Genomic DNA, 19,487 nt, shown 5'->3' on the forward strand with positions numbered 1-19,487 from the left:
AAACAGAAAAAAAAAAAAACAGAAAAAAGTTGCTCATATTTTCACGAGAAGCAACTAGTTAATAATTAAGTAGATGTTCATGTGCGTTTTTCGAAATCTAAAAACTGCGGTTGCAGAACAGCCAAACCTATGAGAATTGTTTTTATAAAAAGCATCGCTTCTCTCATTTAATTTGGTTTATATTTAATACCGATACGTATCGACTTGATTTTTTAACATGCTTTTATTGGTTTGACCTGCATGTAATTATGTACCTATGTATGAATATAACGATCGTCAAGATAAACGATCGATAATCTTATCTATATTATACAATTTAATCTTGAGATATTAATAATATTCTCAACGGTCAAAGGGTCACCCCTAGTTAATGGATTTTATTTTATTGCATCAAATAGTGGATAATAATTTTAATTGTAATGTAAAATTAATTAATTTTTTTTTTAAATTATATTTTTTTTAATAACAATAATAACTATTTAATAATTTATTTTTAATAAGTAAAAAATCATTAATTACATTAATTAGTCAGTCTGAGTCAGAGTCTAGTCTAATTTTTCGTTATAATACTTCTGATTTGCTGCATATTTTAAATAATATCTATCCGTGCATCGGATAAAAAAATGGAAGAGGACTTTTCGTCTTAGAATTATATTTTCTACGTGATGCAATAAAAGCGTGCGTTACTTGCGGTACACCCTCATATTAAAATAATAAATTAGATTTTTTTCTATCTAATTTTCGACTTCGCTGCTATCCGAAATTATTTGAAACTTTTACACCAGAAACGTTTTGGAACGTTTTTTATTTCGGATATCCGATAGTTTGATTACGATTACGTAGCTCCATAGCAAACCCACATAACATCATACGTATTTATTATTTTAAAAAAGACTAAACTAAAAAGACTACGATCATCAAAGTTTTAAGAATACAAATACCGAAAGTTTTACCTTGTAATCCAATGTTGAAGTATCGGTCGCCGCGTAATTGTAATTTTTTGGAAAATAATCATTGGGTACCGTAGAGGAGAAAACACTTATGACGTCTTTATTCGCACATTTTTCTACAGTTGCTTCGACAATTTTTGGTTGTGCAGGACGAAAAAACGGTATTTGTGGCGATTTAGTGGTTTTTACAGCAGGTACAAAAGTTGGTTGAGGTTTACCATATTTGAGTTTATCTTTGCTAGATGCTCTTTCAAACACATCTTTAGGTATAACTAAAGAATTTGCGTCTCTCGGTACATCTTCAAATATGTCTTCATCATCCATTTTGTATGAAAAATTGTAATACTAAATAATTTTCTCATGAAATCATAAAATACGAAAAAAAATGTATGAAATCATGAGTAAATATATAAAAATAATTTGGTTTTTTTGACATCTACATTCTATGAATGCATATTAAAAACAAGTGATTATTGACTTTTTTTTAAAGTCACATTAGCCATGCTTTTACTTCAATAATCGTTTCTGGCAAAAACTAAAACTTTTGAACCTTTTATAAATCAAATAAATTAAGTTTTCCTAAATAATTTAAATTATGAAAATCATAAAAATCGCATTTAGGTATATTATTAGGTATTTCCTATATTTGAAATATTTCCATAACAGAAATTTTTCATAGGCCAGTTTTCTAAGACAATCACATTATACTTTTGATAATTTTCTTTCTTGGCGTTACAAAATTTTCGAGCATATTTTCATAAGGTATAACTTTTTATTAAAATTATTCATCGCTTTACTTGTGTGGGACGTCCGTAGCGGCCTTCTCTTCTATAGATGGGAATATACATGGATTCTATAGAAAGAGTGAATTTCGAAAAATTTCTTTTTCCACATCGAAGCTCCCGGAAAATCGTAAAAATCCCCCTAAAGTACATGTTTCACTTCTGTACATGCTAGAAAGGGGTTGGTTGGTTGGGGGTGAATGGGGAGGCTTAATTTTTTTTGCAGTTGAATTACTAGTCAAAACGCAAAGTCAGTTAATAGAATCAGTACTGTTAATGTAGAAGGTATTGATAATTTATCAACTGATACTTTCAAAATCGTAATGAGATAGGTTTCAGGAACATCAAAGCGATCAAAGCTATATGTAGAAAATGAACAGAAACAGAACTATTTGATTATTCGATATTATAAATCGTGCGGAATCTTATCAAGAAGTTTTCCCTCCCAAAATTAGGAGGAAATGAAATTTCCCCTCCTAAAATTAACCCCCCTTAACAAACTTTTATTTTTTTAAAGAAATGTTTTTTGAGGCCATGACTTTGTGATTATTGGGAAAATAAAATTTTTTTCAAATCATATTCTCAAAAGTGAATTTTTAACAGCTGTACAAATATCTCTGCTCTTTATAGTTGTTAGCAACGATATTGTCGCAATTAATTCTTTCTTAGTGACATTTCCAACAAAATATCGAGCAAAAATAGCTAAACACGTGCTGATTTAGTGACGTTAGAGCTTTCGTTCAGACATAGCGATATAAATGAAGCGGAGCTAAAGTCAATTTTTTTTTTATCTGTTGCATTTCTGGCCAGTTTTAAGATTCTGATTCTTAAGATTGTGTTTCTAAATAGAGAAATATCTTCGATGCGCTGAATTATCTTATCTTTATTACCGAAATTATCAAACAAATATTATTATTATTATTATTTTTACCAACCAGACTTTCTTCAAAAACGTTACCCCTTGAAACGAATTACTTCGAGCAATAGCATTTGTAATGGATTAACTTAGCTCCTATGACAATTTTTACCAATATATTTAATTATAGACGTCGACTGTTTATTTTTGTCTTCCATTGCAATTGAAAATAATTCCTTTTGATCTGATTTGCTTCTTTTACTAACGGATTTGTGATATGTTCCAAAGGTTGTTTTAGAGATGTTGTAGGATCACTTGCATTCGTTCGTAATATAATATTTCATAGTGAATTTTGTGATCGGTGGCGTGTCCAAGGTATTGCAAAGAATGTCATTGGCTCGCCATCTCTGCCCTATACAATTTCTATATAATATAGCTTAAAATGCTTAGGTTTAATATCTTCAGAGGAAAAAATTTAAATTATTTATGGCAAAAATAATATAAACGTAAATTAAAGTCGTAAAATTAAATTTATTTATTTCTTATCGTAGCTTAACATTTATAATTTGTACACAAAATTTTTTAATTTAAAAAAAAATTATAAATTTTCTTTTTCTACACTTTAGCTTAGATTCATTAATAAGTTTAAGTTCATTACGAGATGAAAAAATTTTCATCAAAGTTATATTTTTTTAAATTCCTGCATTAATGAAATACTTTTCATTTTTTAAAATAAGTTTAAAGTTTATTAATTGCCATACAAACTTTCAAATGAGCAAAAGGGAATTTAAGTAATTATATAATATTCGAATTTGACTACATTTTTCTGTGATATACTTATTATACCCGCTCTTTCTATTTAAAAACATTTAAATGTCACATTAACAAGAATAGTTATTTTAAGTTTATTATAATCATGTATGATACAATCATTGAAAAATGAATGTAAAAATCTACTGATATAAATAATGTTTTTTTTCTAAACAAAGAAATACGACTTTACTTATTCCAATCAATAATAAATAGTTCCTGTATTATCATCAAAATCTTCTTTATATTATTCTTTATGTCAATATTTATAATATGTTGTTATCAAGTCCATACTGGAAGTGTTTGAGCTAACTAATTAATTAGTAAATTAGAGCTTAGATAATTTCTTGACATTTGCGAAAAATTGATTGGAATAAATAAATAAATTGTTTTAAAGCTTTTTCTAACTATTCTAATTAATTATTTTCTTTAAATTATGATTCCCGTAATTATGTTCTTAAATCAGTGATAGGGAATCATTTTACGGGAGTCTACTGTAATTAGGGAAAATAAGAAGTAATTATTTTTAGCTCTCATTTTAAATTAAAAACCGTAGATACATTTGTGAGGTAATTACGGGATATGTTTTGTTTCTAATTAATTCTAAAATACTTGCTATGATTATCTAAATTGTTTTTAACTCCTGGAATAATGGGCAAATGTTTTAACTCATGTATGCAATTCAGGGAGTATCGCATTGTAAAGAAGTAAATTGAAATTTGACTTATATTTTGTTATTTGAATTAGTTTTCGATGATTATTTACGTTAAAATATCTTTTACTAATATTAAAAGAATCAGAAAATAAAACTTTCTATTAACTTAATTAATTTAATAACGATAATATTTATAATAACTGTGCTTTATTACCAATAGTAAATATTCAGCAATATAACTTGTAATGATTTTTTTTAAATTAATAAAAAATTTTAATGTTTTTATTTTTCAATCAAATTTTAAATGAAAATACTCAATAAACTTAATTACATTAACCAAAACAATTTTTTAAATTTATCTATGTTAATGTGTGTATCTTGGAATTATGTAGGTACTTCCATTCCCGGAATCAGGTTCAAAGCCAAATTTTATCACGGATTTAGAGACAAAGTCGAAGTCCAGAAAATTAACGTTTAATACTATAAATTAAAGACTTAGACGTGAAAAAATGATCAAAATTAATTCTCAATAAATCATTTTGTACGACAAACCAATTTTTATAGTGGAAATATTTATATTTATTTCAATAATCAGCTTCAAAGTGCATTTATGCCTGAACATCCTGCAATATGGTACATTTGCCTTAAATAACATTCGATGAATTCACAACGTAATATTATCTCATTGATGAACTTAAAAATATTTAAAAATGCGAGCAAACGTGTAAATTATGACTAATAAAAACTACACTTAAAAACATAAGTAGTGATTATGGTGGTCAAGTGTATGTGGAATAAATTTTTATATTTTTATAAAACAAAATAGTCCACAATACGTATTCAGAATACATATTTGAAACCGTTGCATTTTTTATTTCGGAAATTTGTTGTTTTAGTAGGAAGTTTAAAATCAGTTAGTATTCGTGTTTTAAGTATTCTAAGAAAATAATTGAGCAAAAATTAAAATATTTTTTTTATCCAACACCCGGCCTGCATACTGTGCATGATAGAGCATATTTATTGGAAGAAAAGAATTTTGAATTTTTATCCTTTTTTCTTGTTGTGTATGAAAAAATAACGTAATAACGACTGTTAACTAATTTTAACCTGGTCACTAAATTCATAATTTTGCAAATTTCGTGAAAGAAAACGCCTATGTTTGAAATTTTTTTAAGTTAAAAATAATAGTAGGTAGACTCCTCTATGTCACAAAAAATGCACGATATATACTTCAAGGTCGTAACAATGAACCTGAAGATTCGAATATGTAATAAACAATGTAAAAATATCCGAATACGTACTGTGAACTAAAACTTGAAATATTCTGATACTTTAATTTCGCAGGAAACTTTTTGTTTATGAATGAAAGAGATTCATCCGTTTATTAATAGTGTAAAGCTTGATACTGTTTGTTTGGTGTTAAAATTCGATCAGTTTTGGTTTGTACATCATTTAGTGAAAGTTCGAAAATCTATAAAAAAATGAAATATTTGTTATTTTAAAAACGATTGATAAAAGTATATTTAACTTTTATAAGTTTACCGGTTTTTTTAAATAATTTTGAATCCATGAAGAAACTTTATTTTTATACATTCCCATCCAATGAATGTTTGCATCAATTGATTCAATAACCTGTTGAATACTGCGTAAGCCCACACCCAATTCTTTATTATGTCCTTTGATCCATTGTAACAACTGTAAACGACAAAATAATAATAATTAAATTTTTGTTTTTTAAATATTAAGTCCGAAGCTCTTCAGGCTGATCACTTAAGTTTGAAAGCGAAAATGGATGCCGTTAAAGAGGTATCGGAATGGATAAAACGGAACGTGCAGTCAAATTAATATATTTTGTGACAATCTCAAGAAAACAACTGGTGATGTTCTCTAATGATGTTGTCGTTGAATGTTAATGTAAACCTGATATTGGAGACATTGAGACATTCCAGCATAAATCTGGTTTATAAATATCTAGGTGTACCTTTTTCAAATGCAAACTACTCTTAGATTAAACTATTTTTAAAAAGGCCAATATCTGATTAATTCTGAAGAAGATACCTCTCTACATAGGGCCTCTATAAATATAAAAATATAAAGGAGCGGCTCTACAAGGATCCTGGTTATCAATATTCTGAATATTTTAAGTAGCCTACCAGTGCATCACGAATACTGCAGCATGAGCTCAGAGCTTATATCTGTTGATATCGAATCCATTTCGCTATGATTGAGCAACCACGGATGGTTCAGGAATAATGGCTAGCAATGGATCAACCTATTTTTAAGTACCTATCATATTGTGCCTACTGATCTAAGTGTATTTCACATGAACAGCTACTGCAATTTATCTAGTCTAATAGTCTAAATGTATAGAAACTTGACTTACAATCACCTTTTAAACCATACAACTTACAGTGATTAGTAGGATTGAAAATGTAAAAATAAGCACCTGCAAGCCTGTCAAAGTTGCATTACATTAAAAACTCAAAAAAATCTTACCTCAAGTTTTTCGAATTCTGTATTTCTCTCCTGAACACATGCTCTTACAATTGATATTAGCAAACTCGCAGATGAATCAAAGCTGTGAAAAAAATTAACAAGGATTAGCAATCCAACTATTTTTGAATATAATGAGAAATATAAAAGAATGGTCTATCAAAGCGGGAGGGAAACTGCTAGTAATTTATCAAAGTTTTTTTGTCATTTTTGATGAAAGCTTCGACAAATTAGTAACTAGTAACATATCTCTCTTGAGACAAAGATTTAGGAAAATAATTACGATTAGCTTTTATATGTGAAGATGATTATAGTGCAGTCAAAAAACGTAAGAATGATATTAAAATTGATCTAGGTATTAAGATATAACCTCATGGTGATGCTTGACGCTGGCTTTGAGTGAGTAAAAATAGGTTTCATCTAGCTGAAAAAATTGAGTTATGTTCAGCGCCAAAATTTGCAATATTTTAAATTGTTATCTCTATTCGATAGTTAAATATAAATTTATTTAGCCAGTACTGACACAATAAATCCTGAGAATAAGAAACCTAAGCTATCTTTAAACCACTGCTGGGCAATGGTTACTATACGGAGCATCTCAGCTCTCAAGGTAGTTCACTTCGGAACATACATAGAGAACATCATCCATCTCACTTCGGAGCATACCTCTTTTGCTAAAAGTCGCTCAGAGCACAACAAAGTCAACCTGCCCACGAGTAGTTTAAACTTTTTAAAATGTCATAAAGTTTGATGTAACTTTATTTTTACGGTGTGCTGCTCTTTTTTTCAACTGACCACGTGGTCTAAATTTCTGCTCAAACTCAACAGAGTCCTTTTGATAAAAAGGAAGTAAAGGAGGTCATAATAGATCTAGTTATATCTTACTAGATGTACACTTGTTCGTCTGTATAGACTGTATATCTACTTACAACACAATTGATATACATTAGTTCATCTATTTATCAGAGTACATCAATGTACATACTCGTATATCGTGTTGGTCTACATTTATATCAACAGCAGATGAACTATACTACATCAACGTACATAAGCGTACATCAGTGTTGGTCTACTATACTACATCTGTTGATATAAATGTAGACCAACACTAATGTGCGGTTATGCACGTTGATGAACTATTGTCACCGATGAACTACTGTACATTAATTGTGATGTAAGTAGATCTGCAACAAGTGTACAACTACTACTAGATCTATTGTGAACTCAGTTTAATCATTTTTTTTTTATTAAAAAAAAATCATCGGGCATATCCTGATATATAATCCAGTTTTTTCCGGGTAATCAAAAATAGTATTTTATCTATATTTATAATTATAAATAATAAATATATATTTATTCAAAACAACTAATTGTAGAAAACTTTTTTTTTCATATGAGAGATCGTGCTTTCTTCATTCAACTTATTTATCTAGAAAATAATTGCAACCCATTTTTTTGGACAATCTCATTTTTTTAAATAACTTACTATTTATCAATTCGTTTCCAATTGTTTTTAACAAAATCAAAACTTAAATCACGTCCAATTGGATTATGTGCTACTGCTGAGAATACACGTGTCACATCTTGACGACGTACACCACTTTTTTCCGATATTGTCCATTCCAAATACCGTGTTAAAATCCACGGTTCACGTGAACAACCCAATGCGCTCAATAATGTTTCTTTCTCAAAACCTAAATCTGTATTTATATATCTGTTCCACGCAAAATTCCATTCTAATTCAGTACCTTGGCGTATGGCTGTACAATATATTATACCACGAATATCGGCAGGAATACTGTAAAAATCATAAGAGTTAAATTTAAAGTATAAGTAATAAAAATTATTAACTCTTACTTATTTGATGTATCTGGATCCGGTGATACCATCCAATTTTGGAACATTGTCACAGACTGTTGCATACATTTATATTCATCCAATAAGCATGCCCACTGTATTAAATCGATACGTAACAATAATTCCAACTGACTATCAGTGGATTTTTCAGTAAATCCAATTTGTTTGTAGGCAGTTTCAATTAAGTTTAAAACGTATTTCTGGATAAGAAAAAGTTTATGTTAAAACAAGACTGCCCGTGAAAAATTTTTCAGACCTGATATAATCTACTAGTGCTTGATATGTACACATATGGTCAAATCAAAAAATTTTCTCATATGTGTCCTTATATATTCTGATCCGCCCATATATGATTTTACATTTTTATATATGTATATTCTGATTACCTACTCCAGTAAACAAGGATTGAACCTCTAAATTCGTTCCTATGGCTCCGATTGACCTTAAAATTTGACGTGATCAATGTAAAATAATTTCTTGAAATAATCAGTTTATACATTTATACATGTTAGATGTATATTGAATAAAAGCGTTTGCCATAACCGGGGTTCGATCCAGTATATGTGATTGCTGAATATTAAACGCTTCTGCTATCGCATCCATTGTCTCTAATATCATAAAAGCGTATTTAGATACGCTTTAGATAAGCGTATTTAGATATGAATTAACTAAAAGTGGGTTGCTTGGTGTTGGCTAAGGCATGGACAAGGACTGGCAAACCAAGACTTATTAAGCTTGGCCAAGGTTTGGTAGCGAGATCAAGTTCCAGACCATAATTCAGACTATATTTATTCAAATTAAGATGAGCATTTCTGTGGGCTGTATTATGCATTTTGTTAAAATATACCCCCTTAAGGACCCACAATAAAACACATTTTATTGTGGGTCCTTAAGGGAATATATTTTAACAAAATGCAGACTATATTTGATTATAATTGTTTAACGAATTTAGTGTAATGAGTTTATCTTTGCCTTACTTATTGGTCTTGGTCTTGTAAGTCTTGTTTGGTCTAGCAAATGTGTAAGAGCAAAATCAAAGTACAACACCAAGTATGCTAGACAGGAGCAGTTAATTATAACAGAACCAAAATCAATGTGTAAGACACAGAGCAAATTACCCGTGTATTGGCCTTGGTGCTCATCACTACTTGGTTAAGGGTTAGCAAATTGAGGTTTGATTAATAAGCCATTGTCAAGAATTGGGTAAGGGCTGACAATCTAAATTATGATTGATAAGCTTTTTCCAAGGCTTAGACGAATGTTGGTGAAACGAGGTTCGATTTGCGAAACATGATTAATACATTAATACAAAAAGAATTTTCCAAAATAAGTAAGTCATTTTAAGCCGTTCGTCTGAAATATTTCCAAAAGGGTTGACAAACCAAAGTTTGGCATATCAATGCTGATCCAACCTACTATGGGAACGTGAGTACCTATTAGGAGTACATGAAGAACGCACTAACCTTAAAATAATGATAATCTCCTGTGCGAATTAGCATTGAATTAATATATGCTAATGAATTAAATCCAGCTTTCCAGGGCAAATAATGACGTTCATTTTTTAAATATGTTGTTAAACTTAATGCCATATTGTATGTTAACAATCCAGCGCGTGCTAGATTCATTGAATCATCTAATATTTGTGCTCGATTTAATGCATGTATTTCTGTATGATTTGTGATTAACTGATTGAATATCAATTTCCAATTTTCATAGTCATAATTAACTCGATAAAATCCAGTCTCTTGTATATTGATAATTGCCCAACGCTCTTTTGGTAAATTGTCTAATTTTAACGTTTTTGTATTCATCCATTTTTGTGGACTTGTATCATTAAAATCTGATAGTTTTGTTGCAACATTAATTGGAACATACCTAGTATTGTAATAAACAGAGTATTAATTATTAATTCACATTTATATTTATGTGATTTGATTGTCAAGAATGAATATTTATTGCTTAATTTTCAACCCCCAATGCAAAACACCTCCTTTTATAACTGTTATAAGTTTGAACGCTACGTCTGTCTGTCTGTCTGTCTGTGTGTGGCACCGTAGCGCCTAAATGGATGAACTGATAATATTTATTTATTTATTTTTGTTTTAGTTTGAAAGGTTTAATTTGGAGAAAAATGGCAAGCAAAAGCACAAGACATCAATAAATTAGTGTAGATTAGTGTAGAACGGCTGCGCAATTTTTTTGGATCTTTTTATTTATATTAATCTAAGCAAAATTAGTTTAAATCATTTGAAATTTTATGATCGGTATCGAACACCCACTTACATTTTTAAAAGAATAGAACGGGGTGACAACCGATTGGACAAATATCCTTATTAGTTAGCCCCCGTTTCAATTACGAATTGGACGGAAAGAAGAAAACGTTCATTTCTTAATGAAAAATTTAATTTTTTTTAAGTGTGCCACAATTACAAGTTCTAAATGCATTTTTTCTGACGAATCAACAACACTGTACCGTGCAAAAGCTTAGAAAATTTTTAATTTTGTTTTATTTTGGGCTTTAAATCCATGGTTGCAGTTTTTCTTTTCATTTTTTAGGAAAAGAATGCTGTTATCAGAACATTGTGGCCATTAAAATTATATATTTTCTACAAATTAACTGAATATTCGATACCAGTTAAGTGTTTATGAAAAAATTTTGGAGTCTAATAATGAAAATTGATTCTTCCAAGCCAATTGCGAATAAAAATAAATAAAACTTTGATTTGAAGAGAAAGTCAATAACACTAAAAATTAACCACTCTTTTGGTATGATTAAACAATTTGCTTTACAGAAAATAGCCCTTTCATTTCAAATAGCAAAATTCGAAGCAAATCATTTGTGAGAGAGTAAACAAAATATTATGCTAGAATATATATACAATGCAACTGCTTATAAATACCATAATTCGTTCGTTGTGTTTGCATTAATGCCTGACACATTTTTAGGGTTTAATAAAAAGCGCGTTTGATTTAATAACCCTGTATTATGTTCATAATTTCTAGTTAAGGTTATTACTGGATATCCCACTTGTAATGTCCATGTATCCATTATGTCTTTAACAGACATATTCTCATCTAAATGTTTGTCTAAGTGTGCTTGATGGGTTAGACATTTCCATAAATCATCCTGTTCAGCATTTCCATACTTTCTACAAATGATAAAATTAAAAAAAAAAATAGATTGTGTTAATAATGAATTGAGGGAGTTCTATTCTCCATGAGAAATAATAATTTTCATCAATTAATCGACGCTTTTTTTGGCATAAGCAGTTCACAATATTTTTTGTTAGATGTTTATTATTTTAATTAATAGAGAATTGAAAAAATACATAGAGCCCAGGACGATGATGTTGGTTAAAACTTTATAATTTTTTTTATTGCCAAACTTACTTTTTCAATATTCCAAAAAGCAAACAAAAGAAAGAAAATAACTTCTTAACAATATACAGCATGTCTACTTAAGTTGGCTCCCTACAGAAAATTTTTTGATTATAATGTTTACAAAAAAAAATTATTGTTTATAAAAATCTCTGCTTTTGAAGATATTAAAACTCAGCTATTCACTTTTGGCATAGAATGTCCAGGGTTCAGTGCCTAGAAAATGAAAAAGTTCGATAAGAATGTTAATAGTCGTTTAGAGAGATAATAGAAATGTAACCATTTAGAACAGATTATAAGGCAAACGATTCAAAAAATCACTCCCGAGATATGCAGGAGAGTATTTAAAAAATTTTGCAAAAGAAGAATTACATATCTCGGGTGTGATTTCTTGAACCGTTTCCCAAATTGTCTGTTCTAAATGATCTACATTTCTAAACGACCATTAACATTCCTATCGAACTTTTTCAATTTGTGGACACCCCGTACATTCGATGTCAAAAGTGAATACCTGAAAGTTAATATTTTCGCAAGGAGAAATTTTTAATAAGATTTTATATTTTTATTCGTAAACCTTACACTAAAAAAATTTTCCATGTGTAGCCAGCTTAAGTAGACACGCTGTATATTTCATATGTGGGAAAAAATGCATGTCATTATTTTCGTACTTACTGTTCGTTTAAATAAGTAGTTAGTCCTTTTTGGAATGTATTACGTGACAAAAAGTGATCCATCATTCGTATAATGGATGCACCTTTACTATAAGAAATTCGATCAAAAATATCGTTGATTTCATCATGATGATGTACTTCTACAGAGATTTGATGTGATGATGCTAATGAATCTAATCCCATTACATAATGTACTTCATCAATAACAAACTGTGCATTAACTTCCCATTCTGGATTTACAAAGTCAACTCCAATGTATTCTACATAACTGGCAAAACCTTCATTTAACCATAAATCTGACCACCATTTTGGTGTGACCAAATTACCAAACCATTGATGTGCTAGTTCATGAGAAATGACTGTAGCCACTCTCATACGACTTTCTGTAGGTGATACACCTTTTAAATATAACATTGCTGACTCTCTATAAAGATAATTTATAAGTTACTAAACTACATTTTTTTGCTAAGTTCCACAACAGTCTAATGTTTGACTTACCGGAATGTTGTTAAACCCCAATTCTCCATTGCACCAGCAGCAAAATCAGGTAATGCAAGCATATCCATTTTAGGTAATGGATATTTAATATTGAAAAAGCCTTCAAAATATTTTAAAACTTGTTCACCTAAATCTAACGCATATTGCGCCTCTTTAATAACACTTTCACGTGCCCAAACAGTGAAATTATTGAAATGCCGTATTGATTTAAAATCTAATATTGCGAATCCAACTAAATACGTCGACATTAATTCTGTATTGTTGAAGATATCCCACACAAAATCGTCGGAGGGTAATTCTGGTAATATGCTAAAAAAATAATACAAATAATTTACGTAATGCGGCGTAAAAATATAATTTGGTATGACCCTATGCTCTTTTGGCAAAGTAGCTTAATTTTGTTCAATTTCATCTGGATTCTTGAATAGCTGATTCTTTACATGGTGTATGTAATATTAACCAAAAAGCTGTATTTTATATTGAACCATCCAAAAATTTTAGTTCAGATATTTAATTTTGAGATTTAGTGTACTTATGGCTAGAAAAAGTTGAACAAAACGTAAGCTTGTGCTAAAAATTTAGAAATATTTACGTGAGCTCTGTATAATTTAATGTTTCTTCTAAATTCATATTTGATAAACTAGACATATATTTAGGTCGACCTAAACGTATCCGAAAGCGTGCTTTAAAATCTGGTTCATCAAAACATGGAAACGCTCGTCGTGCATCTGTTGGTTCAAATTGTGTAGCAACAATCCATCTGAAAATAATTAAATTGAGAATAATATGTAGTTTTGTCGGTAAGCTGAGGAATACAATACATCAAAGGAATCCATAATCATATAATATGTTTAATACATATACAATAAGCCGCAGAAGTCTAACTACACATCCTTTAATGAAATTTTTTTTCAAAGGTATGCCAGATAAAGAAAAATTGTTTGCATCAAAGGGGTACATCTCATAGCTAGCTTTCATTGAACCTTGCCCTTCAAAATCAGTTAAAGGTCAACTCGTTTTTATGATTGGCTCGATAGAGAAGATCACTTGGAATTGGAAAATTGTTTTTTTTATAAAAACTTGAAAACAAGCCTTAAAGATGTCATTAATTGATCGAGACTTCCTCGAAGAAATAATAGCGTTGATAGATTAGAATGAAATGCTTGTCATAGCATTACAGGGACAAATAAATTACAAATATATTTATTGTATTTTAGAAAATTGAAATATAGTGTTAGAGATAATAATCACACAACCTCCATTTACGTGAATGAATAAAATTTGTCACTCTTAAAAAATATAGACGTTCTCCGAAACGGCAGTTACAAATCTGGGTATCAATGGCACATTAGATCATAAAGGTACATTCAGTTTTAAATAATTACTGAACTTAATCACTTGAAACGTATAGACTACTGCCTCCTATTTAGGAGTGCAACAAGGAATCATTTTTGGTAATATTCCTTAAAAACGCGTCTGGATGTCTAGTGAGAGACGGTGATAGAAAAGTATTACACTGCGATATTAACTGGCGACTAAAATACATACAAGCAGCGAAACCCGATCGACCTGTAAGTGATCATCAATGAATTGAAATTCTGCAAAACTTTTTTATTAATTTAGTCAATTAAAGGCTCCATACCCACCAGGTTCGCTGCTTGTACGGGCTCGATTTCGTACTTGTAATCAGGGGAGAAATATTAACCATCAAAATTTATACAGTTTCTTTTATTTATACAGGACGTTAAATAGTTTTCGACAAAGATGCATCGCGAGTTAGCCAGATAGGTAGCGAAAAACCTATCTCCTTGTAACGGATTTCGCCTAATCCCAATTAGTAGATAGAAGAAAGTGGCATATATGCCCCTCTTCCCCGTATTTAATTATGCTAAAAATAATTAATTTTGTGAAAGTAGGTTAGGAAAATTCAGTGTAAAATGAGAGGTAGGTTCACCGCCACCTATCTGTCCAATTTTTTCATAAAGCCATATCGAAAATACCAGTTTTACATATCTTAACGTATTTTCGTAGGGATAAGCTGTTAAGTATTGTTTCCCAGGCTAAAAATGGTACAAACCTTTTAGTACAAATGTAATGTAAAATAGTCTAAGATCCCAATTAGGATCGACCTTCACCCATCTGTTTACCGGATGAAAGTTATTTTTTATGAAATATAAAATGTTAACAAATATCCCTGCAATGGGTTGCCTATAAAAATGTGGTCCAGACTACTTTTAGTGAAAATATCAAGAGTAAAATTTTTAGAAATTTTTCACTGACTTGCATATCTTACGAATTTTGATCTACTCGAAAGTAAAAGCCATAAAGAATATGCAGCAGCTATGTTGTTTGCCTTTTTTCGTTCACTATTATCGCATTTATACAAGTTGAAAATAGTAATTACGTGCATCTGTTAATTCATTGACTCGCATATCTAAATAAAGATAATTTTGTTACAATTACGGTGGCATATGATTGGCCACAAAATATTGGTCAAAAATAATGTTTACAAGCTTTCCAAGTTTTGATATTTATATTAAAAATGGTCTGGACCATATTTTTTAAGGCAACCCGTTACAGGAATATTTGTTAATATTTTACATTTCATAAAAAATAACTTTCATTCGGTAAACAGATGGGTGAAGGTCGACCCTAATTCGGATCTTGTACTAAAAATTTTAAACATTTTTTGATTGACGTGAAACTTTTTGATTTTTTTAAGAATCCTCTTAAATATTAATTGGCGAAAAAAAGTCATGTATAAAGAAAATCAATTTTCTAGATAAGAATAGTTAAAGTTATAATTGAATTTCAAGCACTACGGATATATCTCCCTATCGATTTAAAATTTAAATATGTTATAGGTATTCATATTCTACCTGCGCTGGGTACTTTTATTTTTCGAAAGTCCTTTTTTTTTCCAATTTTCTTCTTTAAAACCCAGGTACGGTGGAATAAAACAAACTCTAGTCCCAGAGCAGGTAAAAATATCCTCCCATTAAAATGGTGAAAGAAAAATTGCAAAATATTTGGGGACTATAGAAATTATTCTTAAGAAGATTTTTTTTTAATTACAAAGTTTTACGGCAATCAAAAATTTGTAAATAACAGCCTTAATTAATAATCATAATCTGTGTACAGAAGTCATGTTAAAATTTCACACCACAATTTGAAATTAAAAAATATAAATGTTGAGGTTTTTTAATAATTTCCTGTACTTGGAAAATAACAATCCTAACCGGACGTATAACTATTACAAACAAATTACACTTAAATTTTATGACTCAACTAATTTTTTTACATTTATTTTTATGTTATTATTATTAATAATTTATTTTAATTACAATATTTATAATTTGTAAATATTGGAATTACTAAAATTTTTGTCAACCGTGGCTTAATATAATTTCGATAAATTAAAAATTATCCTAAAATAAATTATAATTAAAATAATTTGGCAATCTTATTCAGGTTTTGTTTATTAAGCCAATCCTTATATTAATAAGTAACAGCCGCAATTGATTTTGAACAGGCACAGTAGAAATTGTATAAAAATCGTGTTATTCGATCTTTTCTTTTCAGACAATTTTCTTACTTTGGATTCTGTTAGAAAATCAAGGAAAGCAACCAAATTTTAAATCCTGGAATAAAATGCTAAAGAAACTCTAAATTCTAGACCGGCTCATCAAACAAAGCTAACGATTGCTTTGTAAAATATACTGAACCTGAACAGTTTTAAGTTAATGTTGTCCCTGAGGTGCTTGAGAGGCAGATTGAGAGTCAGTACATGTATTCTTATACAGGGTGTCTCAGGAGTAACGGTCGCCCTTGTTTTCTACCTTTTCTACCTGATGTAACAAAGGCGTCCGTGACTCCAGAGACACCTTCTATTTCTCCATGTAACAGATAATATATGATTTTACGCTTTTGAAGATTGACTTTTATATTATTCTAAAAATTATGTCGCACGTTTTAGTCTATTTATTAATAAGGGGACTTTTAAATCTATAATTTTAAATAAAAAGTCAAAGAGCACCACTTGCACAAATGTATGTTCCTCCACTATTATTTATTTCGAATCGTACTTTCGTTATGATATCAGGTATATTATGAGCGTGTTAGTCTTATCATCGATCCTTAATATTGGAGTATTCAAAATCCGGAAAGTTAATGAAAATGAAATTGAATTTCTTTACATACATATAGGTCAAGCTAATAAAAGAGTGTTAAAATAAACTTCACCTGTGGACAAACGTACGGAAGCCTGAATGTCTCACTGTCAATTTATGAGAAAGTGGCGCTACACTAGCTTATTTTTTAAATATGTACTAAAACAAGTATAAAACCAACTTTTAGAAAAGTCACTAGTTCACTTTGAAGTGCACTTGTGATTTGTGGCATTATGAAAACGAACCTTTTTGAAGATGTCTGTCGGTGATGACTATTCTTTAATTAGACACTACCGAAACTGTCTGGAATTAATATTAATAAATATAAGTCCGGATTTATAATTTATCTTATGTATAGTTATTTCAAAATTTCCTTTAGTATATTATTTAAAAAATATAATGCTTTAATTGTTGATGTTTTTCTTTTGCATTTCCACATTTCTTATTTCTAACCATTAAAAGTATTATTAAGTGTTTATTATGACGTTAAAATTAGAAATCTGCACATGACAAAATACCGACATCTTCAAAAAGGTTCGTTTCCATGATGCCACAAGTCACAAGTTCACTTGTTGAAAAGGAACTAGAGACTTTTTAAAAGTTGGTTTTATACTGATGGGTGGTACACATCTAAAAAATTGACAGTGAGGCATTCAGGCTTCCATACAAACGGTACAATATGAAAATAAAATATACTTACGCCGTTTTATTATTTTTTGTATACGATGATCTATAAAAACCACGCATTAAGTCATTAAATGCACCCGTAAATTGTATAATTAAATAATATTTTCCTGGTAATAAGGAACTATTCGTTTTAATTGTTAAAAATTGATTTGTTTCATTTAATTCATAGCCATTGACTTTTAATACAACGTTTTCATTAATTTGATCATCATTATTGACTTTAATGACTTTAGGTAAACCGTTTAATGACATTGATGTCGCATGTAAACGTATTTCATGAATTAAATCCATTACATGAATTGTAATATTAACAAAACCTTTAAATGTAACTGGTATATTATTTTCAGCTTTTGAAAATAATGGAACAATATTTAATTCATATTGAATTGGTTTCACTGATTTAGTTAAACGATAATCATTGTAACTAATTTTAGTTGATTCATCTAATAAATTTATATTAATTTCTGGTTCAGTTTTATTTAACTCCTGTTGTGTCCTTATCGTCGTGGAAATTTTATCTGTTGTTGATTCAGGTAAAATTTCTGGTACATTTAAATTATTCTCAATGTAATAAACATTATTATTATTTGATTTTTCAGTTGTAGTCCAAAAATCATCTTTTGCGTAAATCTTTTCTGTAGTATGAGAAGGATCTTGTTCGGAACATATTGATAAGAAATGTACGATAAAACCGAATATAATGAATACAATTAATAGTCCTATTAATATTATTCCAGCAATGCCCTTACGTATCCAAAAGTAATCATTTGTTTTCATTGCATGAACAGCGACGTGGTCACCATGTGTATGAAAACCACCACGAGTTTGATGATGATCCATCATTAACGCTTCTGGTTCGTGTTTCATCATTTTTGTTCCTTCAATATGATTTGCTGGATGAGATTTGAATTTATGTTTTTATGGTAATATTCCACATCACTGATCAATGGCTGACTTAAGTATGACGAGTTGCTTAACATATTTCTGAAATAGAAAAAAATTTTTAATAGTATAATTTTTTTAAGAGACTTAATTGTTTATATATTCTTATATTGTTTATTGGGAAAATTACTTTGGCATACTGTCACCTTTCATCATATATACAGGATCGACCATCATAATATATTATGGCCACTAGCTCGTCGATAAAAAATAAAAATAATAACTGAAAGAAGTTGCCGATTTTGACGGGGGATCTTATGTTCAGACATCAGATTGGACCTAGTTCTCCGGGTGGCTTTAATAGTCAATTTAGATTCTAAAAGATAAGAGATAGAATAACATTAAATTCAGAAAGTTGATCCTCATAAAAAAACTAATATTTTTTATTCAAAACATTTGGAAATCGTTAGATTTCGGTGGAAATGAGACATATAAATAAGTCATTATTGCATTAAATCGAAAGAAAATAAGCTAGATTTAGAAAAATTTCCTAGAAAAAAGTTATGAAGAACAATTAAGGTCATTTGCTTGTGTTATTAACTTTTAAGCCCAGGCAATTTTTGGCTAAAGCATGTTTGTTGTAACTAGCGTGTTGTATTTCGATTAAATGTAATAATGACAAATTTTGGGAAAGTTTCTAATTATTATTAGTTATTTTATCTCTAACCTTTTAGGATATAACTATTTGATTTCAGAAAATAATGTCCCCCATCAAACTTTGCACATTTTATTTTTATAT

At 29.5% G+C, this 19,487-nt stretch overlaps 1 protein-coding gene across 2 annotated transcripts; it reads right to left on the reverse strand.

The window, feature by feature from the left end:
• Nucleotides 1-4,639: 4,639 nt before the first annotated feature.
• On the reverse strand, nt 4,640-18,779 carry LOC123291123 (aminopeptidase N-like). 2 transcript variants are annotated; one of them, XM_044871588.1, is made up of 12 exons: nt 17,820-18,779; nt 13,543-13,710; nt 12,951-13,259; nt 12,454-12,876; nt 11,304-11,552; nt 9,867-10,278; nt 8,404-8,603; nt 8,033-8,344; nt 6,550-6,631; nt 5,596-5,748; nt 5,403-5,524; nt 4,640-5,360 (listed from the first exon to the last, which is right to left on the reverse strand). In XM_044871588.1, the coding sequence occupies exons 1-11, from the start codon at nt 18,674-18,676 to the stop codon at nt 5,438-5,440; spliced, it is 3,252 nt and encodes a 1,083-aa protein (XP_044727523.1). In that variant the 5' UTR covers nt 18,677-18,779; the 3' UTR covers nt 4,640-5,360; nt 5,403-5,437. The 2 variants fall into 2 exon arrangements, with proteins under 2 accessions (XP_044727523.1, XP_044727522.1); XM_044871587.1 differs by having other exon boundaries at nt 4,640-5,524.
• Between the last annotated feature and the right edge of the window lie 708 nt (nt 18,780-19,487).

Source organism: Chrysoperla carnea, chromosome 1 (genome assembly GCF_905475395.1).
Source record: "Chrysoperla carnea chromosome 1, inChrCarn1.1, whole genome shotgun sequence".
In the NCBI taxonomy this organism is placed as follows: Eukaryota; Metazoa; Arthropoda; class Insecta; order Neuroptera; family Chrysopidae; genus Chrysoperla; species Chrysoperla carnea.

Coding starts and splice junctions, on each gene's coding strand:
- LOC123291123 (XM_044871588.1), bottom strand. CDS start 18,676: ATGATGAAACACGAACCAGAAGCGTTAATGATGGATCATCATCAAACT. Junction 12,877..12,950: donor TGGGGTTTAACAACATTCCG/GTAAGTCAAACA, acceptor TTATCTTTATAG/AGAGTCAGCAATGTTATATT. Junction 6,632..8,032: donor TGGAAACGAATTGATAAATA/GTAAGTTATTTA, acceptor TTTTTTTCACAG/CTTTGATTCATCTGCGAGTT.